This window comes from Physeter macrocephalus, chromosome 20, assembly GCF_002837175.3.
Source record: "Physeter macrocephalus isolate SW-GA chromosome 20, ASM283717v5, whole genome shotgun sequence".
NCBI lineage: Eukaryota > Metazoa > Chordata > Mammalia > Artiodactyla > Physeteridae > Physeter > Physeter macrocephalus.
Genome location: NC_041233.1, coordinates 20,653,793 through 20,679,216, shown reverse-complemented (window position 1 = coordinate 20,679,216; position 25,424 = coordinate 20,653,793). Strand labels below are relative to the sequence as shown.

Sequence of the window (25,424 nt, the reverse complement as noted above, 5' to 3'; positions counted from 1 at the left end):
GCCTGGGAGCTGCCTAGTGGGCTGGTGCCAGGTGTGGCCGCCAGCAAGGCGCCCCACTGTTATTTATCTTAATCTTGAGAACTAGAAATACATGTTAGGATAGGTTAATTTCTTTTAGATTTAAACAAAGCACCTCCTAATTTGCTGAATTTTTTAAAAGTTCTATAACTTTGGGAGGGAAGAATCCCTCCATGCCTATGACAAAACCCATGCTTTCTAGTAAAGCAAAGGAAACACTGAGAATGTTTAACAGAATTTCTCTCTGTAGGGCATGAGAATATAGGAGATCCCCTCCCCACCCTGCTTTTCTATATTTTACAGGTTTTCAGTAAAGAGAAAGTGTTATTCTTATAATGAAAAGCTTTATTTTAACAAATCTATATCATGAGTTAAAAAGTCTCCATCTGCAGATTTATAAAATAACATAAAATTAAAGCATGAGGCTCCTTTGACTATGTTAAGTCCAAAAAAAAAAGTTACTGCTGATTTACATGTTTATGAGTCACTTTTTGATTTTCCAAGTTTTTTTATAATGGGCATTTTTTAAAAATATAAATTTATTTTTGGCTGCGTTGGGTCTGTTTCTGCGCGTGGGCTTTTTCCAGCTGCGGCGAGCGGGGGCTACTCTTCATGCAGAGCACAGGCTCCAGGTGCACGGGCTTCAGTAGTTGTGGCTCATGGGCTCCAGCGTGCAGGCTCAGTAGTTGTGGCACACGGGCTTAGTTGCTCCGCGGCATGTGGGATCTTCCCGGACCAGGGCTCGAACCCGTGTCCCCTGCATTGGCAGGATTCTCAACCACAGCGCCACTAGAGAAGCGATAATGGGCATATTTTTTATAATTAGAAAAAATGCATTATTTTAAAAGGGCAGTAATATTCATTGGGAAACTATAAGCAACATATATGCCCCTTGAAAGTTTCATGCACTTCATTAAAAACATAGCCTAATGTAGTTTTGGCTACTCTAGGAATATGATTATGTTGTTAAGTATATGTACACTATGAAAAAAATATTCTATTAATCCAGTAATTTAAAACAAATTCAATTTAGAGGCTTAAAATCAGAGGATCACTTTAAATGTAGGTGTGTTAGAATAATTGCTTGACTTTGTACCTGGAAAATGCTAGTTGCTTCTGTACATCAAGTAAAACATTAACTTTTTGATTTTTTGCAGCAACAAGCATGAAAGCAGGCTACCAGCAATTTTGAGAGCTTGCAGAAACGGCTTGCAAGGAAAATGAAGTTCCCTATTTTCATAGCAGATGCATTCACAGCAAAAGCATTTCATGGGAATCCTGCTGCTGTTTGCCTCCTAGAAAATGTAAGTAGTATTTTGTTTTGAAGTGCAGTGCCTCAAATCCTAGATTCCTGTAGAACCAAGTATTTCCTAAAAAAAAAAAAAAAAAGGGGCTTCCCTGGTGGCGCAGTGGTTGCGCGTCCGCCTGCCAATGCAGGGGAACCGGGTTCGTGCCCCGGTCTGGGAAGATCCCATATGCCGCGGAGCGGCTGGGCCCGTGAGCCATGGCCGCTGGGCCTGCGCGTCCGGAGCCTGTGCTCCGCAACGGGAGAGGCCACAGCAGAGGGAGGCCCGCATACCACAAAAAAAAAAAAAAAAAAAAAAAAAAAAAATCAAACCCACCTATTTGTGTACCTCTCTGGTTTGTGTTCTTTGTCAAATGATATCAGCAGTGTTTGTCTGCAAGTTGATTTTGACCAAATCATATGATGAGACTGCTTACACCTAGATGCTTAGGTCTAGAGAAATGAAGATTCATATAAAGAAAAGCGAGAGCCAATTTAAAAAAAAGTGGGGGCGATTTCCCTGGTGGTTTGGTGGTTGAGACTCCCCCCCCCCCCCCCCCCCCCCCCCGCCCCCCGCCAAAAAAAAAAAAAAAGAACTCGAGCTCCCTGTGGCCTCTGTGTTTTCATTTAGTTAGCACCAAAGGGGGAGGAGAATGAAATTAGATGAGTTTTATGTGACTGGACATGGCTGATACTACATTTAGCTTAAAAGATTCTAGCTGGATATTTTTAACCTTACCTATAGTTCAGACAATTAGAAATTCTTTTCAGGACCAAAGATGAGACATTTTGCAAGGAATTAAGTAATTTAGTAGAAAGATAGAAGGAATTAAGCTCTAACATAGGGAGAACTCAGCTTACTGAAAGTCTCATTTTAAAAATGGCTCTTTGGGCTTCCCTGGTGGCGCAGTGGTTGAGAATCAGCCGGCTAATGCAGGGGACACGGGTTCGTGCCCCGGTCCGGGAAGATCCTGCATGCCGCGGATCACGGGCTGGGCCCGGCCGCGGTGGCTGCGCCTGCTGCACGTCCGCAGCCTGTGCTCTGCAACGGGAGAGGCCACAACAGTGAGAGGCCCGTGTACCGCAAAAAAAAAAAAAAATTTAAAAAATGGCTCTTTGATTGGATAAGTTTTAACAGAATAGTTAAATTTTCTTTGACCTTAGATGCTTTGTGTTGTTACCTGGGTGTTAGGAAACAAGCCAAGGTACGCTTCTACTCAGAGCAGTTAGTACAAGGGTAGATTTTCTGAAAATTACTTCAGGAACACAGTAAGCAACTGATGATCTTAAAGGGCAGGAATAGAAAGGTAGAGGTAGCGAACACGATGGGGAGTGTGGGGAAGGGGAGGGTGGGATGAACTGGGAGATTAAGTGTGACATAAATACACTACCATGAGTAAAATAGATAGCTAGTGGGAACGTGCTGTAGAGCACAGGGAGCACAGCTCTGGGATCTGTGATGACCTGGATGGGTGGGGTGGGGGGTGGGGGAGGTCCAAGAGGGGGGATAGATGTATACCTATACCTGGTTCACGTCACTGTACAGCATAAACCAACACAACATTGTAAAGCAGTTATACTCCAATAAAAAAATAACACATTAAAAAAAGTCTTATTAAGTTGGGGCCTTTGAGTGCAAACATCAAGCTGGCTGCAGATTAAAATCACCTGAGGTGCTTTAAAAATTCCTATGCCCAACCAATCACAATAGAATCTCTGGGGGTGGGACCCAAGCAGCACTGTTTTTTAAAGCTCCCCAGGTGATTCTAGTGTAAATCAAGATGGAGAATGGCTGAGGTTTTACTGAGACAGGTGAATATTGTTAATTGAGTCTGGTATACTTATTTTCTCCGTCAAATGGAGCAGCAAAATGGTGATCAAGAGTCCTCATCTTACCTTGGGCTTCCCTGGTAGCGCAGTGGTTAAGAATTCGCCTGCCAATACGGGCACACGGGTTTGAGCCCTGCTCCGGGAAGATCCCACATGCCACGGAGCAACTAAGCCCGTGAGCCACAGCTACTGAGCCTGCGCTCTAGAGCCCACCTACCACAATTACTGAAGCCCGCGCGCCTAGAACCCGTGCTCCGCAACAAGAGAAGACCCCACAAGAAGCCCACACACCGCAAAGAAGAGTAGCCCCCACTTGCTGCAACTAGAGAAAGCCTGCGGGCAGCACATGAAGACCCAATGTGGCCAAAAAAAAAAAAAGACTTTGGCCTAAGTACATAATGTGGTGTGAGAATGCTGAAGCTTCTCTGGATAATGAGCCACAGCTACTGAGCCTGCGCTCTAGAGCCCACCTACCACAATTACTGAAGCCCGCGCGCCTAGAACCCGTGCTCTGCAACAAGAGAAGACCCCACAAGAAGGCCACACACCGCGAAGAAGAGTAGCCCCCACTTGCTGCAACTAGAGAAAGCCCACCCGTAGCAGCGAAGACCCAACGCAGCCAAAAATAATTAAGTAAATTAAAACAAAACAAAGAGTCCTCATCTTACCTTGATGATGCATTCATCATGCAACCTTGCAGTTGGCATTTTCCATCCACAAAGTGCAGAAAGTAATAAAGTTAATAGGCTTTGTCAAGTAACACAAGAGCTTAGGAGTATTAGTGAGAGAATAACAGCCGGATTCTAAAACGTGAACTTTGTTTAGAAACAATATGGCAAACATAGCTTCATGTCAAGGACTTGTGAAATTGACTAAATCTGCTTGTCAAGAGTCTTAATATAGGTGCTTCCCTCGTGGCTCAGTGGTTAAGAATCCGCCTGCCAATGCAGGGGACACGGGTTCGATCCCTGGTCCAGAAGATCCCACGTGCCGCGGAACAACTAAGCCCGTGTGCCACAACTACTGCGCCTGCACTCTGGAGCCCATGAGCCACAACTACTGAAGCCCGTGCACCTGGAGCCTGTGCTCTGCAACAAGAGAAGCCACTGCAATGAGAAGCCCGAGCACCGCAACGAAGAACAGCCCCCGCTTGCCGCAACTAGAGAAAGCCCACATGCAGCAACGAAGACCCAATGCAGCCAAAAATAAAATTAAATTTAAAAATTAAAAAAAGAGTCTTAATATATTTGACCCATGTCCCCATGTAATATTCTTGAAGAGTTTTGGAAAAGTTTTGAGTGATTTATGTTCTCAGTTTCACCAGATGACAAGAATCAGTATTATTCCTCAATTTACTCCTTTTTACCTCCAGTACAGTCACTAAACTCCAGACTTAAGATCTCTCTCTCCCCTCTCTATCTCTCCATTAAAATATATTTTGCATGTTATTTATGTATTTGGAAAAGCTAGGAAATAAAAATTTAGACAAAAAACTTAGCATAGTTAAAAGCAATATGCTTTAGTACTGAAGGAAGGAAGAAAAAGAAGATGAAGTCTGTGATCTGTCTGGGGACACTTTCTGAAGAGTCTCTCAATTCACTTCTGTGCCTTAGACCTGGGAGACCAGGCTAATTTGGTGGCCTGTCAGGGACAACTGAATAGGTATCTAAATACTAGTTTGCTAGTTTTCTATCCTGTGGGCACAAGAATTTTCTATTTCTATTCTGTGGGCACAAGAATCCTCTCCTGGAGGCTAATTTAGCACTTTCCCCAATGCGTAATCAATAAAAATTAAAATGGAAGTATAAACTGTTGTTTCCACCCTTGGATTCTTTTACACATGGCTGGAGATAGTGGACACCTGAAACACCTAGAGAGAACACAAGTGAACTCAGGAAAATATCATAGACAGATAAGTGCTAAACCTTATAATGCTGACCACAACTCAGTAGGTGTTCAGTCTGTCATTACATAGTCTACAAATATTTGTTGACATCTACTGTGAGCCAGGCTCCAGGGTAGGGACGGGAGGTATAGAGATCAGTAAGTTTGTCTGTCCTTGAGGTGCTCAGAGTCTAGCAGGGGAAATATACTTTTAAACCTGATCATTATCCCATAGTTACCACAAAGGCTGAAAGACCAGTTACCAGGTACCATGGGGACTCATGCCAGGTCCCATGGGGATGCAGAGCATGGAACAAAACTGGATTTTTTTTTTTTTTTTTTTTGCGGTATGCGGGCCTCTCACTGTTGTGGCCTCTCCCGTTGCGGAGCACAGGCTCCGGAAGCGCAGGCTCAGTGGCCATGGCTCACAGGCCTAGCCACTCCGCGGCATGTGGGATCTTCCCAGACTGGGGCATGAACCCATGTCCCCTGCATCGGCAGGCGGACTCTCAACCACTGCGCCACCAGGGAAGCCCAACACTGGATTTTTACTGGGGAGAAAATGCTTCAGATTTTAAGTGCAGGGCTGCAAAGGAATATTCTTTTTCATTTTGTTTTGTTTAAAATTATTTAAAATTTGACTGAGATGAGACTAACTGTAGAAAAACTTGGTGGACAGACTAAAGACTAGGTAATTGTACTTTGAGCTTTTTGAATACTTGATAAGAGACTGCTGGAAGGAAAGGAAAAAATTCTGGGTAACAACATTCCCAGAGCTTCTAGAATATTCTAAAGTTTTGTTTTCCTTTCTAGACAAGTCCATTTTAAAAATTTTCACATGAGGAACTTATAACACTGTACATTAGGTGAAAGCAAAAACAGATTAAGGGCTAAATGGAACATGAAACAGATATTTGAAAAAAAAATTTTTAATTAAAAAAAAATCGATGGTTTTCTCAAATGCCTGACAATTTTACAATAAAAATGATGTAGAGACATGGAAAATGTATAGAAACAATATTTTAAAAAGTGAAATAGATACATTACAATTACAGCGGTATAAAAACTATAGGAACTCCCGACCAACTATTGGAATAGGTCAGAGGGCTGTGGTAGTGAAAAAGGTGGTACTTTGTTTATTTTTCTGTGAACCAACTTTACTGTTTAGTGAAAATAACATATCAACAGAGGTAGGGAGCCATATTTATTCTCCTTCATATTCTAACAAAGCCTTAAGGTTTTTGTTTTTGTTGTCGTTTTGTGTGTGTGTGTGTGTGTGTGTGTGTGTGTGTGTGTGTGTGTGTGTGTGTATGTATGTGTTTGTGTGTTTTTAGGGCAGGGCTTCTCAATAGCAGTGTTATTTTGGACTGGAAAGTTCTTTATTGTGTGAGGCCGTCATGTGCATTGTAAAATGTTGTGTGTATGTATGTGTATGTATGTGTTTGTGTGTTTTTAGGGCAGGGCTTCTCAATAGCAGTGTTATTTTGGACTGGAAAGTTCTTTATTGTGTGAGGCCGTCATGTGCATTGTAAAATGTTGGGCAGATCCTGGGCTCTGACCCACTAGATGACAGTAGTCTCTCCTTCTCCCCCAGACATGACCATCAAAAATCACCCCCAGTTGAAAACCATTGTTTCAGAAGATACCTTCTCTAAAGAGAGGCTTATTCTGGAGTTTTCCTGTTTAAATTATCCATAAAAACAACTTGTGTGCCCAGTATATTTATTTATCCCGATTCAACTGGCCTTTACTGGCTGTCTACCATAAGCTGGACACTGTGCTAGGATCAAATGTAATATTCATATATGTGTGTTTCTATTCTTTCAAACACTACTAATCATTTCCAGTGACAGCAAGGAAGATAGGCTTCACACTTTTTTTTTAAAGTTTTTATTGAGTCTGTTACAATATTGCTTCTGTTTTGTTTTGGTTTTTGGGGCCCTGAGGCATGTGGGAATCTTAGCTCCCCAACCAGGGATTGAACCCACACCCCCTGCTTTGGAAGGTGACCTCTTAACCACTGGACTGCCAGAGAAGTCCCTGGCTTCACACTTTTAAAGAGGAATGCTTAGTTTTAGTTCCTAAAGTACTTGCTGTTCTGGTTTTTCTGGTTAAATTTAGGGATGACCCAAAGCCCCTTTTACAGCTTGGTGGGTTATATATTTAAAGAAAAACAGGTATATAGCAATGCTGTGTTCAATCCATGCTTTAACTCATGTGCAGTGGCCATTTCCAAACTTGCTGCCCTTCCTTAGAGAGAGGATCACTGGCTCAGTGTGACCACAGTGGGTCAGAGGCTCCTGGGGTTTCTAGAGGGTTACAACCTCATATCTCATTTTTATGCCCAGAAAAATGATGCAAAGTGCAGAGAAGATTTTTCTAGGACATTGAAGTGTTTTCCTTTAGCAAGTATTTGAAGGAAGAGAGCAACGCAAAGGAAGAGGAAATGTTAATGTGGGAATTTCTGCTTCCCAAGTATCCTCACTGGCTTCTAGAACATAACTCTCAGCTTTGAGGGCAGTGACTTCAGGCAAGTTCAGCCAGATACATACTGTGCTAATTTCTTTTCATATATTATTTCATTTCACTCTCACAACCACTCTATGAGTAGGTCTTATTATTATTATCCCCATTTTACAGATGAGAAAACGGCAGAAGAAGATTAAATGGCTGACTTCAGAATCCCACCCCAGGTCTGCCTGACTGCAGGGCCCATGCTTTTAACCCACTGTACTCAATACTAGACTAGATGTCTTCCCTTTTTATGTGCTCCCACGGCACCCCTTCCCAGTTGATAAATCACTCTTGTTGTAATTCATTCAATGCCTGTCTCTCTCACTACTGTACATTCCATGAGATCTTAATCTATTCTGACTTGTTCCAGCACAAGGCCTAGCACATGGGAGGCACTAAATAGATATCTGTTGAGTGAAAGTGAAAATATTATAATCAGTGATATTATGGCAAAATCTCCTTCTAAGAGTTCTAGTTAGCCAACAATTATTCATCTTTTGTTCTCATTGGTAGGGTGGGGTGGACAGGGTATGCAAAGTGAGTATGTGCTTTGGGTTCTGTGATGGAGCTGGAGAGACTAAGCATCCATAAGATCCATTAGAAGCAACTGAAGATGGCCTGGAGTTTGAGTGCTGCATTGTGTGGACATAACTTTACAATTGGAAATCCAAGTGCCTCGAAAGGAATCTCCCATTCCTAGGTGATTTAGAACTTTCTACATCCAAGTGCTTTTCCGTTGCTGGAAGGAAAGCAGAGGGACAAATGAACGGAGCAGGAGTGTCCTGTTTAGGCTGTCATATTTCTAAACTGCCACAAGGTGGGAGTATCTGATTTTCTGATCATTAATCTTTCGCGGGCCATATAGTGATGGAATTTCAGTGTCCCAATGTAGTACATTGGAAGGCAGAAAAACAAACATGGCTCTAATTTTGCTGCTGGAAGCTTGACTCATGTGAAATTGGCAAAAGGAAATGGATATTAAAGCAAGAGAACTAACAGTTATCCATTTGGTTTGAAACTATTATGTGTTACATTTAAAAATAAGCTTGTATTTGCAGCCAGTTAAGCCGACTGTGCTTTTTTCCCCATGGGGGCCCGGTGCGCAGCGGCTGCAAACAGCAGCCTCCTCGGTAGTGTATGCAGCCTGTTGCCTGTGTGGGTTGCCCTAAGGGACCTTGGAGACAGCCCTTTCCAGTGGACATTAATGACTGGCATGCTGTCCCCAATCTAGGCTCCAGACAGGTATGCGTGGTGCCTTTGGAAAGCCCCAGGGCACAGTGGCCAGGGTCCACATTGGCCAGGTCATAATGTCCATCCGCACCAAGCTGCAGAACAAGGAGCATGTGATTGAGGCCCTCCGCAGGGCCAAGTTCAAGTTCCCAGGCCGCCAGAAGATCCACATCTCCAAGAAGTGGGGATTTACTAAGTTTATTGCAGATGAATTTGAAAACATGGTGGCAGAAAAGTGGCTCATCCCAGATGGCTGTGGGGTCAAGTACATCCCTAATCATGGCCCCCTGGACAAATGGCGGGCCCTGCACTCGTGAGAGCCTTGGCGCTGTGTATGCAGCCTGTTGCCTGTGTGGGTTGCCCTAAGGGACCTTGGAGACAGCCCTTTCCAGTGGACATTAATGACTGGCATGCTGTCCCCAATCTAGGCTCCAGACAGGTATGCGTGGTGCCTTTGGAAAGCCCCAGGACACAGTGGCCAGGGTCCACATTGGCCAGGTCATAATGTCCATCCGCACCAAGCTGCAGAACAAGGAGCATGTGATTGAGGCCCTCCGCAGGGCCAAGTTCAAGTTCCCAGGCCGCCAGAAGATCCACATCTCCAAGAAGTGGGGATTTACTAAGTTTATTGCAGATGAATTTGAAAACATGGTGGCAGAAAAGTGGCTCATCCCAGATGGCTGTGGGGTCAAGTACATCCCTAATCATGGCCCCCTGGACAAATGGCGGGCCCTGCACTCGTGAGAGCCTTGGCGCTGCCCCCTTCCTACCCATGCCCACCAATAAACCCTACTTTCTTGTCCCTGTCAAAAAAAAAATAAATAAATAAATAATAAAAATAAGCTTGTAGTGTAAAATGGAAATATTACTGGAACCAAAATTCAGTATTTTGAATGAATGTAGTCTCATTCTTCTTTTCCTAAAGCTCTCTAAGTTGAAGCAATATTGATCTTGTCATGATTCACCATTATTTTGATCTTTGGTTCCAGTGTAGAAATTCAGCCACATGTGGTGCACATTGAGGGCTGCTACTATCATACTTTCTACATTGTCTCTGGCCCCTCAGGCAAATAGCAGGTGCATTTTCAGTGTTCTGGGGCAGAAATTGCACTTATAGAAATTCAAATTGTAATTGGTGAAATATACCAAAGCAGAGAAGATGAAAGAGTTGATGGTCAGTGAAGTGTGTGTTTTAGCTGATGTGCAAAAAAGCCCATTTGCAAAGGAATCTATTACCAGTAGATGGTGAGCTTGGCTACAAAGTGAAATGCTTTAATACTTTTAGAGACTCTGGTCCTAAAGATCAAGGGAAGCAATAGGCAAAGAAAGGAAGGACAAGGATAGGGAGTTTGGCCAGATCAGATACAGGAAGGACTGGCAGGCCCTGCAGGTTCCTGCAGTCAAGGAGGGAAATCCAGGCTTTTCTTCATCAACCCTTCAATCACCTTTGAGGCCTGTGACTGCAGACTCAGCCCTGGGGAATTAAATGGCTCTGAGTTTCTCTCAGGTGTTATATGCACGGGCAGGTGGGCCAGTTTCCATGGAGAACCTTCAACAGGCCACTGCGAAGCGCTTGAGTTCACTTCTGAGCATTGTTGCCTTGCTGGCCTCAGCAGCACCCAACCCCATCCTCTACTCAGGTGGGACTTCTCACTCCTCAGGCCCACAGGTGCCCAGAGGTGTGACATGTGCTCATTCCACTTCATTCCTACCATCCTAATTCTCCTTACCTTAGCTTACAGAATCCTAGAGTGTCAAAGATTTAACAGAAGGAGAAAGAAGTGACGTCAAGTGATTTGCCCAAGAAGCGTCCCCAGTACAAAGCTTTTTGCCCACATTTTCCTGTTCAACTCACCAAAATCTTCCCTTTTTCTAGGTCCACATAAAGTCCTCACCTTTAAAGTCCTAGAGTGCTTAATGTCAAAACCCATTGCTGTTTTCTGTATCTATCTTGACTCCTCAACTGAGAGGCTCAGGCCCTTGACCACAGGACCATACCTTATTCACCAGGGCTCCCCAGGCTTTAATGTGCTCACGGATCACCTGGTTTCTGGTTAAGATGGAGTTTCTGATCCAGAAGGTCTGGGGCAGGGCCTGAGACTCTCCATTTCTAACACATTCCCTTGGGAATGGTGCTGATGCTGGTGGCCTAGCATGGCACTCAGTGATTGATTCTGCTTGCAGGAGTCCATTTTATCTGATAGACATTGGTTTTCTTGCCTGCAGCCTGTTAAAGGGATAATAATAATTTCCTTGTTATGGGGAGGCAGTGCAGTGTAGCAGGTTAAAGCACTGGCTTTGAACCACTCAAAAAGGTAACGTTTATCAGGTACTTACTATGCATCAGGCACTGTGATGAGCACTTTATATGCATTATTGGATTAAATCTTTTGAAAGAAAAACGTTAAGTAAAAAACAAACAGAAAAACCCATTGTGTTATTTTTTTCAGAAAATAAGTATTTCTTACGTGATTTCTCTTTCTGTAGGACTACAGAGCCTCTACAGATTTTTAATACAGAGCTCCTTTAAGAAAAGCTTAGTAAGTCTCCTGTTAGGATTTTTACATCAGCTGATATTTTTAAAATCATGACTGATTTTTCACAGCTGCTGTTTTATGCCTTTTTTTCAATATAGAAACTTTAATAGGTAAACATATCTGTAATGTTATATGAGTATATGGAAAGTGTTTCAAAAGAATTTGAATCAACTAAAAGACAAGGGTGTTTAACTTGCATAACTCAGATAAGTGAATTATGAATTTATTAGAATAAAGTATAATTCTTATTTCTGGGTTTCAGGAGCTCAAGAATAGTAAGTTTTGCCAAAGCAAAAATGCATTTGTCTTGAGATTTCTTTTTTTTTAATAAATTTTTATTGGAGTATAGTTAATGTCTTGAGATTTCTTTAGAATTCAGAATCTAAGTAGTGATCATTTTGTTGATTAAAAAATTGCTTTTCATTCTCAAAAAGAAAATTCATGCTTCAGCCCATTTTTTTCCCTTGAGTTAAGAGGAATGTGTGTATGTGTGTGTATGCATGTATATGTATGTATGTGTCTTCACAATAACCCTTCGACCTAAGTACCATTATTCCCACTTTAAAGGCATAGAAGCTGAGGCTTCAGGAGGTGAAATGACTTGCCCACTCTTGCACTGTTTCTAGGAGCTAACCCAGGATACAAAGCCAATTATGTCTGTTTCCAAAGCCCACTTTAAAAAAATTGTTTTATTTTGAAAAATTAAAAAACTTAAGAAAAATTTCAAGAATGAACATCTATATACTTTTCCTCTAGATTCACTGGTTCTTACCATTTGCAAAGCCCACATTCTTAATCACTCTACCATTTATTAGGTGTACTGTGTTCTTAGGGTATTACACAAACTTTCTGTGTTTAATTTGTTTATGTGTAAGTGGATAAAAATATCTATATTGAGAGTTTTTAAAATGAAGGTTAACTGGATAATTATTCTCTTAGCAAATATTTATTGACCTCCTTCCATCCCAGGATGAATAAAAGCATTGTTCTAAACCCGGACAAAGCAAAGTAGCAAAGTTGGTGGTCTCATAGAGCCAGAGTCAGAGGTTGGGGGAAGAGACATTAAAAGGACATAGCGGGCTTCCCTGGTGGCGCAGTGGTTGGGAGTCCGCCTGCCGATGCAGGGGACGTGGGTTTGTGCCCCGGTCAGGGAAGATCCCACATGCCGCGGAGCGGCTGGGCCCGTGACCATGGCCGCTGAGCCTGCGCGTCCGGAGCCTGTGCTCCGCAACGGGAGAGGTCACAACAGTGAGAGGCCCGTGTACCGCAAAAAAAAAAAAAAAAAAAAGGACATAGCAAGTAATTTCAGGTGGTCTAAGCACTGGGGAAGAGACAGAGCAGTCTGGAAGGCTTTCTGGAGGAGGTGACCTCTGGCCTGAGGCCTGACTCATGAAAGAGAGTGAACTGTGCATAAATGGGGGCAGAGTGGTCCAGCCTGCTCAGAGTGGGCACCTAACATCTCTTCATCCAACAGGAAAGAGAGATTGTAGAGTTTCCATTTGCAGAAATTATTTTTAGAAGAGAACACATGCTCTCAGATAGACTAGATAATAATCTGACAAAGGATAGCCCAGGCTGGTAGGTTTTCAGAATCTGTTCTAGCTTTTAACCTCCACAGCTCTTCACATGGTTGCATGCATGGATTTCTGACAAACCATCTTTATAAAAGTGCCTTGAATTCCTTGGTGATTATTTCCTTTTAGGCATATAACTTTTAATATTAATAAACTGTTATTTACTAGTGGCAGTTGCTGTCCAAGGAAGTAAGATTTTTGTTTCTGGAGTCTCAATAACCTTTTGTTTCTAATTTAGAAATTGGATGAAGACATGCATCAAAAAATTGCAAAGGAAATGAATCTCTCTGAAACTGCTTTTATCCAAAAACTACACCCAACTGACAACTTTACACAAAGTAAATACGCTTTTTTTTTTTTTTTTTTTTTTTTTAACCATTCCTGAATGGTACAAGAAGCTGCTTTTCCAGTGGGGGAATGATAGTTAAGGGAAATGTCCATTTACTATTTGCATGCAGATAGGAGGGAGAGGGGGAGCTTCTAATCTGGTTTTCATTTCATCTGGGGGAGCAGATGTTGGTGAATTTGAGTGTTTCAGCTCCAGATCTAGCAATGGGGGGCCCTAGGAGGCTTGCCTAGACTTTGCTCCTCCTTTTGCAATATGTTTCAGTGATGAATCATGCTAATGAAATATTTAGAAAAGAATAAGAAAATGAAAAGTTTACGACCCCCTTGTATGGGAATGATCTTGTCTCTCTTTGGTTTTTTCTCCTCTGAAGGTTCCTGCTTTGGATTAAGGTGGTTTACACCAGTGAGTGAGGTTCCTCTCTGTGGCCACGCTACCTTGGCTTCTGCAGCTGTTCTGTTTCACAAAATAAGTAACGTGATTTTCTTTTATGAACTTACCATTTAGCAAATAGCAAATATTTTTAAAAACTCTCACACATTCTTTCCTGTGAACCAAAGTGACTGGTATAAAGACATTGCAAAGTTTATTTCATGTGAGTTATTATGCAGAAACAAAAACAGCAAGCTTCCTCTGAAACTGCTTTTATCCAAAAACTACACCCAACTGACAACTTTACACAAAGTAAATACGCTTTTTTTTTTTTTTTTTTTTTTTTTTAACCATTCCTGAATGGTACAAGAAGCTGCTTTTCCAGTGGGGGAATGATAGTTAAGGGAAATGTCCATTTACTATTTGCATGCAGATAGGAGGGAGAGGGGGAGCTTCTAATCTGGTTTTCATTTCATCTGGGGGAGCAGATGTTGGTGAATTTGAGTGTTTCAGCTCCAGATCTAGCAATGGGGGGCCCTAGGAGGCTTGCCTAGACTTTGCTCCTCCTTTTGCAATATGTTTCAGTGATGAATCATGCTAATGAAATATTTAGAAAAGAATAAGAAAATGAAAAGTTTACGACCCCCTTGTATGGGAATGATCTTGTCTCTCTTTGGTTTTTTCTCCTCTGAAGGTTCCTGCTTTGGATTAAGGTGGTTTACACCAGTGAGTGAGGTTCCTCTCTGTGGCCACGCTACCTTGGCTTCTGCAGCTGTTCTGTTTCACAAAATAAGTAACGTGATTTTCTTTTATGAACTTACCATTTAGCAAATAGCAAATATTTTTAAAAACTCTCACACATTCTTTCCTGTGAACCAAAGTGACTGGTATAAAGACATTGCAAAGTTTATTTCATGTGAGTTATTATGCAGAAACAAAAACAGCAAGCTTCTATAACACTTTGATCTTTCAGAGAATGTGCCATGCATGTTGGAAAGCCATGGTCATTGTTTCCTGGAATGCCATTTTCTTCTAAATAGGAGCTCTCTGGTCTCTGTGACAAACACAAGAGCAGAGCTTTCAAGGCAGAATAGTTGTCTAACATGATATGATATTGGGGAACCAAAAGGACATAACTTTGCCCCGAATATGTCCCCACCCACATTGAAATACATTTCACAATAAGAGCTTTTTTACTCTGAATTTTTTTTTTTTTTTTTTTTGCGTTATGCAGGCCTCTCACTGCCGTGGCCTCTCCCGTTGCGGAGCACAGGCTCCGGACGCGCAGGCTCAGCGGCCATGGCTCATGGGCCCAGCTGCTGTGCAGCATGTGGGATCTTCCCAGACCGGGGCACGACCCCGTGTCTCCTGCATCGCCAGGCGGACTCTCAACCACTGCGCCACCAGGGAAGCCCTACTCTGAATTTTAAATATTAATGAGCCCCAGCTGTATACATTTACCCTGTGAAGAGAGGATGCAGCACCTTAATCCTACCTGTTTCCATCTCAGCTACACTTAGTATAATAGATAAAGATCAGGGCTTTGTGGGAATGGGGCAGAGAGATGCCTGGAAATGTCCTAAAAGTGGAGATGGAAGCAGCCATGAATAAGTGTAGACAACAAACAGAAAGTTAAATAAGGAAATAAACAGGATGATATGACAGAGGGGTAACTGTGGGGAGTAGGGTGTTGGAAAAAGTTCTCTGGGGGTGTAACTTAGATAGGGATGATAAGGGAAGGTGTTAATAGGTCAAGTTTGCCCAGAAAGCAGACTGAGACACACTGGCATGCCAGAAGAATTGGGGGCAGTGTTCTTGAGATCAGTATTGTTAAGGGAGTAAAGAAAGCAGAATTGAACACAGGGAGAAGTTGAACTGCAAAGTGGTAGCACCAAAGAAAGGCCTGATAGTCCTCCACAGGATGGGCCTAAGGTTCGATGAGAAAATGCTTTGTAAATAATGATGTCTTACACCAATTATAATGAGAATTAAACTTTGGGTTTCAGAATGTAAATTTTATTCTGTGAAAGTTAATCAGCAATGCTGAATTTCCTCACCTTTGAGATATGGTTAAGTATTACAGAAATATTAGGGAAGAGAAAAGAATTAAGTCATAAATCTTTGTTTTCACTAAAAATGTTACCCACACTGAGATAAGTGGCCCAAGTTGTATCAGTAACATGAAGGGATATTATATCAGGTTTGGTGATCTAATCTTTAAATCAAGATTTTAGTATTGTTTGGTTTGTTTATGGTAAGCTTGATTTGTTCATCTCAGACTGTTGTACATAACCTGTATGTTCTATTTGTCATCCCTTTGGCTTATCTTAAACTAGTAGAGTTTATAACTCTATAGTATTATAGGGGGATAGTTAAAAATCTGCATTAGAAAACATTATACCATCCCTATGAGCTATGTTTAATTATTACCCCCAATTTATTGGTAAAATGAAATTAGTATAGTTTTAATTATTACCCCATTTTATTATTGAGGAAATTGAGGTTTAAGGAGATTAAATAATTTTTTCAAGGGCACAGCATGATGTCAAGTCCAATCAGTTATGTTCTTGGTTCTCAGGTTAGAATCCATTGAGAGTTTTCTCCACTTAGGACCCCAGTAACCCAAACCTGGGACCCCTTTACTGGAAAGGACAACACTGCCAGAGAATCTAAGACTACATAACAGTTATCAAAACAGACATGCAGGGCTTCCCTGGTGGCGCAGTGGTTGAGAATCCGCCTGCCGATGCAGGGGATACGGGTTTGTGCCCTGGTCCAGGAAGATCCCATATGCCGCGGAGCGGCTGGGCCCGTGAGCCATGGCCACTGAACCTGTGCGTCTGGAGCCTGTGCTCCGCAACGGGAGAGGCCACAACAGTGAGAGGCCTGCGTACCACACACACAAAAAACAAAACAAACAAAAAAACAGACATGCAACTATATAACAATGTTTATTTTACTATTTCTTGATTCCTTTCAAAAAGTTTTCTGGTTGACAAAATAGAATTCTTTTTTTGGCCAGAAAACATGAATAGCACCCTAACCTTTGTCACTCTGAGTGGGGAACTAAAGGCCAGAAGAGAAGAGGATGGTATCGTCCTGGACCTGCCTCTTTATCCAGCCCATCCCCAGGTCAGATCTTTTTAATCTTTTTTTTCTTTTGGCCGCCCTGCACGGCTTATGGGATGTTAGGTCCCCGACCAGGGATTGAACCAGGCCCTCGGCAGTGAGAGCATGGAGTCCTAAACACTGGACTGCCAGGGAATTCCCAGCTCTTTTTAATTATTGCCGTAAACTGACAGCTTTCCTGTTTTACAGTAGTTTTGTCTTTTTTCCCAATCTAGGACTTCCATGAAGTGGAGGAATTGATAAAGGTTGGTGAAAAGAATCAAACCTGAGCCGTGTTACATGATCATCTGTTATCGTTTGAACAAAGATTCGGTACTATTTGTTCTCAACAGCTAGGCCTTCTTCCAGTACAAGTGTTCCATTCTAAGCTTGGTTGAATACTGCACTGTGCATTTGAGATTTGAATTTTTTTTTCTTTCTTGTGGTACGCGGGGCTCTCACTGCTGTGGCCTCTCCCGTTGTGGAACACAGGCTCCGGATGCGCAGGCTCAGCAGCCATGGCTCGCGGGCCCAGCCGCTCCGCTGCATGCGGGGTCCTCCCGGACCGGGGCATGAACCCGTGTCCCCTGCATCGGCAGGCGGACTCTCAACCACTGCGCCACCAGGGAAGCCCAGATATTTGAATTTTAATATTGAATCTAGGGACTTCCCTGGTGGTCCAATGGTAAAGAATCCACCTTACAATGCAGGGGATGGGTGTTTGATCCCTGGTTAGGGAACAAAGATCCCACATGCCTCGGGGCAACTAAGCCCGTGCGCCTCACCGACAGAGCCCGTGTGCCTCACCGATAGAGCCGTTGTGCGCAAACTACAGACCCCGAGAGCCACAACTAGAAAGAGAAAACCCACACGCCACAACTAGAGAGAAGCTCGTGTGCCACAACTAAAGAGAAGCCCTTGTGCCCCAACAAAGACCCAACACAGCCAGAAAAAAAAAAGAAAAAAATAATAATATTGAATCTATTTAGTGAGAAGGTTGACCAGTTTTCCCTGACTCTTCATTATCCGATTAGCCTCCATGGAAAGGTGGGGGAGGGGAGACTATCGTGTGGCAGGCTGAGAGTGAAAGAAAAGAGTGGAAACTGCCTGGCAGCTGTCGGTGTCCTGATGTCTTTAGTGGAGAATACGCTTGAGATGACAGGGCTGTGCTTTGATGGAAGAGAGCAGGAAAGCATGGAAACCTCGATAGAGAAGACAAGATACATAGACTGGCCTCCTCAAGGGGTCTGTGTGGAGATGGGGCTTGATGATGATGATGGTGATGATGACAATGAACCTTTCTGAGAGTCTCCCCTGTGCAGTGCCACGCACTAAGTGTTTTAATGTATTATCTCATTTAATTCTCACCGCCACCCAGTGCAGCAGGCACTACAGTTGTCGCCAGAGATTCCAGAAGGCCAGAGCAGCCCTGGATGGCCAGGTGCTTAGTTTGTAGAGCAGGAAGGGCCCAGGTCAGGACCAGGCCAAGGGCAGCCATGAGAAAAAAAAGATTCTGTAAAATGGCATATAATGGTATTTCTCAGTGAATTTTCAACTCAGCATTTATAATCTCTTTAGTGTTTTGCTTTAAGTTTTCAGAGTATAAGCAAGTATCATGGATTCTGATTTTACACTCAGCTCTACCTATGGCTTGAGTTTTGGGAGACAAGCCAAATTCATAAATGAACTACTTTAAACATATTGGCAAGAAAATGGAAAATATTCACAGTGGTAGACCTTGTTCATGGTAGAAAGAGCTTAACCTGATCTCTCTAAGCCCCAGGGTCGGCATTTGTAAAATGAGGATGATGAAGGGTTATTTATTGTGAGTATTGTCATTTTGTGTTCCTAGAAACTAGCAATAAGATTCTCAGCTGAGAATTAAACTTTCAAATTGACATAAGAATCCATGCAGAGAAGGGCTGGATGGCCCTTCAGAGGGACTGAGAGGCCCCGGAGAGCGTATGGGATCGGGCTGTAGGAGTTCCCATTTCTAGCGGGGGGACGTTGGTCAGCAGTGGTCACAGAGGCAGGCATTCCAGGCATCACCCACGGCAGAGGGAGTCTTGGCCATAGGACTTAGAACACCTCAGTCCCTAAAGAAGTTTAGAGAACCTGAAGCCACCTAGTGACAACCAGACAACTACCATGTAACTCTTGTCTGTTCTGCCGGCAGCTGGTGGTGGTGCCACAGGACGACTCGGAGGGGCTTTTGTCCTCTCATAATCTCCCTCAGCACTCCAAGCCAGCAAAGACAAGACAAACATACAGTGCCTTAGATATGAGCGAGGCTATGTGCAGCCCAGTAGAGGGTGAATCAAGGTATCTCTAGAAAATGTTGCTACGTTCGTGATCTGTAGCATACAGTCTACGTGAGAACAGTGAGCTTGCCAAGCAGAGCAGCATTGAGACAAGTGCCCTAGTCCCCACTTCCAGTCAGACTGCTGGGCCTGAGTCCTTCCCATGTGGAAGCTTCTAGTTACTGCTGCAGGAACTCTATATATTATTTCATTTAATCCTCACAACAACTCCAAGAGGCAGGCATGAAGCTCCCACCTCTGCAGGTAGTAGACAGTAGTAATTCAGAGCTTTGACTCCAGGGCCCCTCAGACCTGGGTCAAGGGGTGTGTGTGTGTGTGTGTGTGTGACCTTGGGCCTCTCTGAATCTTCTTATCTGTGGGGAAAATACCCACTTGAAGGAGCTGTGTGTTGAGGCATGTAGTAACATGTGTGAACAATGCCTATCTTTGGCTAAACTCAGAGGGTGAACTCAACCCTCATCAAGGTCTCTGGCTGCCAGGAAACTGACCTTCTTGAGCAATGCCTTGAGTCCCAAAACTGACCTGAAACTCCTGGGATTGGAGATGTTGGGTGTGCCTGGCACAGAGCAGACGCTCATGAGAGGTTGCTCTCCAAACATGGGTCAAATTCATAAATTCCTGAGGAGGTTTTGGTCTGTCTCCATAGACTGCCATAGGTGACACACTGGTTCAGGACATCCGCTATTCCCCAGATACCCGAAAGCTCCTGGTCCGGCTCAGTGATACTTATAACAGGTAAACAAGATTTTTGGCTTTGTCAGCACCCTGGGGATGGCTGAGCACCCAGATTTATAGCTCTGACTTGATCTGGCTGTGCCATGTTCCATCAAACCATGATTTACACAGCCAGAGAGTTTTGTTCCCCTCCTGGTGAGCCATTTGGCAAGCTGCATCCTGGCCTTCTTTACAGAGTGTGGGTAGTGGGTAGTCTATTGAATGGCTTTGTCCTGATCCATCCCGTTTATGAACAAGGTCATTTCTGGAGAGCCTGAAAGTGAACACACAGAATCTGCCGCAAGTGGAAAACACGGGGAAGGTGAAAGGACTCATTCTCACCATCAAGGGAGAGCCTGATGGGCAGACTCAAGCGTTTGACTTTTACTCCAGATATTTCACTCCATGGTTTGGTGTGGCTGAAGACCCTGTAACAGGTAATTTGACTGAGTCCTGAAGAGGGCTAAACAGTGGAGAGGGAGGAGGATAGCAAGTAGCTGTTTATGTGCCCTCCACATGACCTTTCAGGTTGTTTGGTTTTTGAGCTGCCTTTTTTACCTACCTCCCCCTCCCCCATCCCTTCACTGAAGTTTCATGGGAAAAACACAGAGTTAAGGAGGCAGTATAGCAGGGTTAAACTAGTGCCAGACAGCCTGGGTTTGCATCCTAGCTTCCTAGCCGTTGACCTTGGGCAAATGACTTTTTTTTTTAGATTTTTTTTGATGTGGACCATTTTTTTAAAAGTCTTTATTGAATTTGTTACAATATTGCTTCGATTTTTATGTTTTGGAGGTATTTTTTTTTGGCCGCAAGGCCTGTAGGATCTTAGCTCCTCGACCGGGGATTGAACCCACACCCCCTGCACTGGAAGGCGAAGTCTGAACCACTGGACCACCGGGGAAGTCCCTGACTTAACTTTTTAAAGCTTTTGTTCCCTGGCTATAAAATATGTAATGTAAACACAACGCATGTTAAGTGCTCGACACAGTGCCTGGCACATGGTAAGTGCCCAATATCTATTAGGTATTTTAATAATAACAACAAAACTGGCTCCCTGAGCCAACACTTCTAGAGCTGCCATTTGCAAAATCCAGTGGCCAATGTCCACTACATTCCCAAAGCCTTTTTTCCTTTTCAGTGACCAGCCTGCATGATCATTGATCTAGATAAGATTTGGTTTTTGAAGGGTCAAGCCCTGGACTGCTGGTGGGAAATTGGGACAGGCATGGTGATTTTGTTTTTTCCTCCCCTCCTCATTTCCCTGACCTGCCCACAAAGTGGGTGGGATGGGTTCAGGAACCTGGGTATTCAGGATCTTCTACCAGACAGAAGCAGAGGGATGAAATCAAAGATGGGCAAAAATGTGAAGCCTCTTACTTTCATCCTCCTTGAGAAGAATGGGCTGAGCTGCAAAAGGGGGGATGCTGGATGGAGGAGGCTGGTGGATGGGATAGTGGCCAGGGTAAAAAGAGGCTGAGCAGAGACTGTGAGCCTCCTGTTCTGGTCATGGCAGGGGCTGGGATGGTTTCAGAGCCTTGACTTAGTTACTCTGAGGAACAAAATATGTGAAATTCAAAGCTCAGCAAGCAAGCACTTTTAAAGACTCAGGAAAATGCCCAGCAACTGTTGGTCCAACTCAACCCTCCCCAGTAGAAAAGAAGTTCTGAGTGGACTTACACTTGCACAGCTGCTTCCCAAAGATTTTAATTACCACACAGGGCAAGTTTTTCCCCCTGTAATAATGCTTTTCTAGAGTGGGAAGGGCAGCGATGACCAACCATTTCAGTTTGCTTGAGACTGAGGGGCTTCGCAGCATACAGTATCTTCAGTGCTAAAACCAGGACAGTCTCAGGCATACTGGGATGCTTGGGCACCCTATGTGGACCTCCCATAACATTAGTAAGTTTTCCTGAAGGAGAGACCTTTTCCAAACCATCCTTTTTTCTCCCAAAGACTTTTCTGTCAGTTATTACTTTACATTTTGTTTCTTCGTTGTAATATCTATTCTCTGATCTAAACCTAGTGCACAATCATATGAAAAAATACCTCACTAAAAGAAAGTTCTTCTGGCACCGAAAACCTGTGAATGCTGACTTGGTGGGAAATATAGCCTTTTGTCAGAGTTCTCACCTTTTCTTTCATGTGTGTCCTAAGAGGAAGGAGATATTTTTCTCTTGAAAGATGTAGACACATTTATGTGAATACCTTGATTCTACCATGGGCTGACAATGAACTGGTAGACAAGACAAGAATTAAAACCTACAGTTTAATTCAGCCTTCAGAAAGTATAAGACACAGCGGATACATCGTTTGGAGGAGTTATCCGTAGATTCTATGTCTTCCTATCCTTAATTCCACACTTGGCTGTGGCCACGGCCAACGTAATGACTAAGTCATCTAAGGTTTAGTCAAACTGGATAGTTGATTGTTTATGAACTTAGCACAGAGTTGCCCCTGTTTTCTTTGGGATTGTACCATAACTTTTCACTTCTTTTAAGGGTCTGCACATACAGTTCTCAGCAGCTACTGGTCCCAGCAACTGGGGAAGAAAGCCATGCACGGTAGGACAGCTCTTTTTCAAATTTTAAAAAATTTGCTTAACTTGAAGCTAGTATTTCTTCTCATATGTACTATCCACTTGAAGATGTAATAAAATGTTAACTATCACCCACGTGAAAACAAGAGGTTTCGAATTCCTTCCCCCTGAACCTTCTACTCAAAACATCCTCCACCCCAAACATCTTCCACCTCTGTCTCTCCCAACACAAGAACACACTTCTAATACAGTAAATACTCAATAAATGTTTGTTGAATAAAGTTAACTAGCTGTATAACTTTGGCCCAGAAAGGTTATTTATAATGTGACAAGTGGAGACTAGATGATTACCAAGGTTCCTTACTGCCATTGCTAGTTATGAGATTAAATCAGACAAACTGCTTTGGAACCAAGTCTCCTAGTGATTTACATATTGCCTGAGGCAGAGAAAATAAATGGCAGCCAGTGGAATTTACACAGCTAGTACTACGTGGCTAGTAGTCTGTATGTGGTACAGGCTACACAATCAAATAGTAGTTTGACTTTAAAGGATGGAGGTTCTTACTTAGTGGGATGTTTAAGTCTCTGTGACCCTGATTTGGGAATAGCAGAGTGGCTGTTCTCTTTCTTTGGTGAGCCTAATTACTCCCCTAAACTTAGGAAGCCTGAGGCTGTGCCTCATGGTTGCCTGACAAGTGTGGTTGCTTGCTAACCACAATGAGTAAAGAACTCCCTTTGTCCTATTCAGACCTCGGAAGGTGGGGCCTTTTCAGAAGGGCCAGGAGCACCCCTCTTTATCTTCTTAGACTTTTAGTCCTAGCCTCTGTCTTTTCACATGTGCTTGCCTTCTCCTAGACAGAGCCAGGGAGGATGCTATGGGCGGGGTATGTCTGGGCCATTAGAGGAAGTAATAGAGGAAGTGGCTCAGGAAGCGAAGCTGTAGAGCTGTGTATTTTGTGGATCAAATTGCATCTGTGGTCTCTCAGTCCTCAGCAGAGTGGGGTGGGCTGGGCAATACCATGCACAGATGAAGGAATGCATTCTGTTTAAAAAAATTTTTAAGATTAATTGATTTTTATTAAGGTAACATTGATTTATAACATTATATAAGTGTCACATGTACATTGTATTCCTGCTTCTATATCCCCTACGACGTGCTCACCACCAAAAATTTATTTTCCATCTCTCACCGTACAGTTGATCCCCTTTACCCATTTCATCTTCCCCCTGCTCCTCCCACTCCAGTAACCACTACTGTTCTCTGTATCTACATGTTTGTTTTTGTTTGTTCATTTATTCTGTTTTTGTTAGCTTGCTTGTTTATTAGCATTGTATTCCTGCTTCTATATCCCCTACGACGTGCTCACCACCAAAAATTTATTTTCCATCTCTCACCGTACAGTTGATCCCCTTCACCCATTTTGATCTCCCCACCCCTCCCTGACCCTTCGCCTCTGGCAACCACCCTCTGTTCTCTGTGTCTATGTATTTGTGTTTGGTTTGTTCATTTATTTTGTTTTTTGTTTGTTTGAAGGAATGTGTTCTTTAAACTGACCTGGGAGGATTCTAGAGCTTGTAATACGTGGTCTCTCACTATATCCTGTTAATTAAAAAGGGTGAAGATGATCTTAATTTGTGACTCGTTTTATGTTTTCTTTAGCCTTTCAGTGTTCCAGCCGGGGAGGAGAATTGAAGATTTCCCTGCGTCCTGATGGACGAGTTGACATCAAGGGAAGTGCTGCTCTCGTTTTAGAGGGCACGCTGACGGCCTAGACGCGCTTGTGCGCGATGCTGCAATCTTGACTTACTGAGTATTTTCTGCGTAGAAAGAAATGTAAGGGGCTGCTTTGAATAAAGTTTGCATAGTAGTCTACTTAATCCTCACCTTAGACATAGAACAACAAAGACATATTAATGGAAATTTAATAATGCTTCCTGACTAATTAACTAATGGAGTTTTGGCTCTACCTGTGAGTATATTTGAAATGTAAGTAACCAATAACGAAGAATAATGTTGTCACCTTTGATTATGAGCACCAATCACAAAATGAGGAACAAATTTATGAGGAGTAAGATCAAACCATTTAAACTTAGCTGTGAGTACCAGATAGACTATTTTGCACCCATTGAAAAGACCCAATAACTATGAGGAAATATAAAAAAAATTTCATGATACAATACCAAGAAACAAAATCACAGTAGAGTATAAACTGTTAGCAATGTTATGCTGTGTCTGTGGAGAATACGAATTTATATGGACAAAGATGGATCATGAAGATAGTAAAGTGAAAAGAGTTCACGTGTGGAGGGTAAGATTGGAGTAATTTTAATGTACCTAAAAAGTTATTTTCTTCATTGGAACACACTCATGTTTAATAACTAAAAATCAGGACATGTAACTAAATAACTAAAAAGCCCAGAAATTTTTAAAAATGTATGTGTGATAGAGTGGTAGTAAATTAAACATGAAAAGTAATATCTTGCCTCTTTCCAAGTTCTTTTTGGGGTGGGAATTCCCCTTGCTGTGGCTCCCATGTATTCTGCAAGTTAGGTGCCCAGCTGGGATCTGAATTCCCAGCCCATGTGTCATATCTACTGCTCAGCAATCTGATGTGGTTGGTAAAAAGCAATTTGCTGTCTCCTGTGTATAAGACACCGGGCTAGAAGCTGGTGGGGTGGAGAGCTGGGGGCCAGGCTGCAAAGGAGATTAGAGGGGACGCTTATAGAGCTCTCAAGGGACTCTAACTGGGAAAACGAGGCTCATCCTTTCATGAAAAGATAATGAGCACTTGCACTGGTCTGTGATTAGGGTCTACATATGGCAGACACTGAATGCTATGGCATAGTCTGGGGAGTGTTGAAGGACAGGGCTTCGAAAGACTGGGGCATGAGCAAGGCTTCAGAGATGAATGCACATGGCATGTCTGGGTTTTGTCTAGAGTTTCTACATCTTGAAAGTAGTTAGCTTCTATGGGGGCTGAGAGAAATAAAAGAAAGTAATTATTAAACCTACAATCCAGTTGAAGAGATAGCATGTAAACACAAGGATAGATAAATAATACTGTAAGTGGGCTTCCCTGGTGGCGCAGTGGTTGAGAGTCTGCCTGTCAATGCAGGGGACACGGGTTCGTGCCCCGGTCTGGGAGGATCCCACG

General features: G+C 43.0%; 3 protein-coding genes, 1 non-coding gene and 1 pseudogene across 4 annotated transcripts in view; all 5 read left to right on the top strand.

Annotated features, from left to right (window-relative positions):
* Positions 1–25,283, top strand: part of PBLD (phenazine biosynthesis like protein domain containing) — a 44,059-nt gene extending 18,776 nt beyond the window's left edge. Inside the window, exons 2-10 of the mRNA XM_028480916.2 lie at positions 1,176–1,322; positions 13,111–13,210; positions 13,592–13,690; positions 16,613–16,722; positions 16,935–16,964; positions 19,666–19,754; positions 19,992–20,170; positions 22,232–22,294; positions 23,930–25,283. Of these exons, the coding sequence (XP_028336717.1) occupies positions 1,239–1,322; positions 13,111–13,210; positions 13,592–13,690; positions 16,613–16,722; positions 16,935–16,964; positions 19,666–19,754; positions 19,992–20,170; positions 22,232–22,294; positions 23,930–24,042 (867 nt within the window). The 5' untranslated portion in view covers positions 1,176–1,238 and the 3' untranslated portion in view covers positions 24,043–25,283. The remainder of the gene's footprint in view (positions 1–1,175; positions 1,323–13,110; positions 13,211–13,591; positions 13,691–16,612; positions 16,723–16,934; positions 16,965–19,665; positions 19,755–19,991; positions 20,171–22,231; positions 22,295–23,929) is intronic.
* LOC129391635 (60S ribosomal protein L10-like) lies at positions 8,583–9,086 on the top strand. The gene has a single exon (XM_055080955.1). The coding sequence runs from the start codon at positions 8,776–8,778 to the stop codon at positions 9,076–9,078; it is 303 nt and encodes a 100-aa protein (XP_054936930.1). The 5' UTR covers positions 8,583–8,775; the 3' UTR covers positions 9,079–9,086.
* LOC112067117 (small nucleolar RNA SNORA70) lies at positions 8,584–8,718 on the top strand. Its single transcript, XR_002893090.1, has one exon. It is a non-coding gene; the product is annotated as a small nucleolar RNA SNORA70 (small nucleolar RNA).
* LOC112067118 (uncharacterized) lies at positions 9,042–9,145 on the top strand (annotated as a pseudogene).
* LOC102989418 (60S ribosomal protein L10-like) lies at positions 9,163–9,572 on the top strand. Its single transcript, XM_024132045.2, has one exon. The coding sequence runs from the start codon at positions 9,203–9,205 to the stop codon at positions 9,503–9,505; it is 303 nt and encodes a 100-aa protein (XP_023987813.2). The 5' UTR covers positions 9,163–9,202; the 3' UTR covers positions 9,506–9,572.
* Positions 25,284–25,424: the final 141 nt, after the last annotated feature.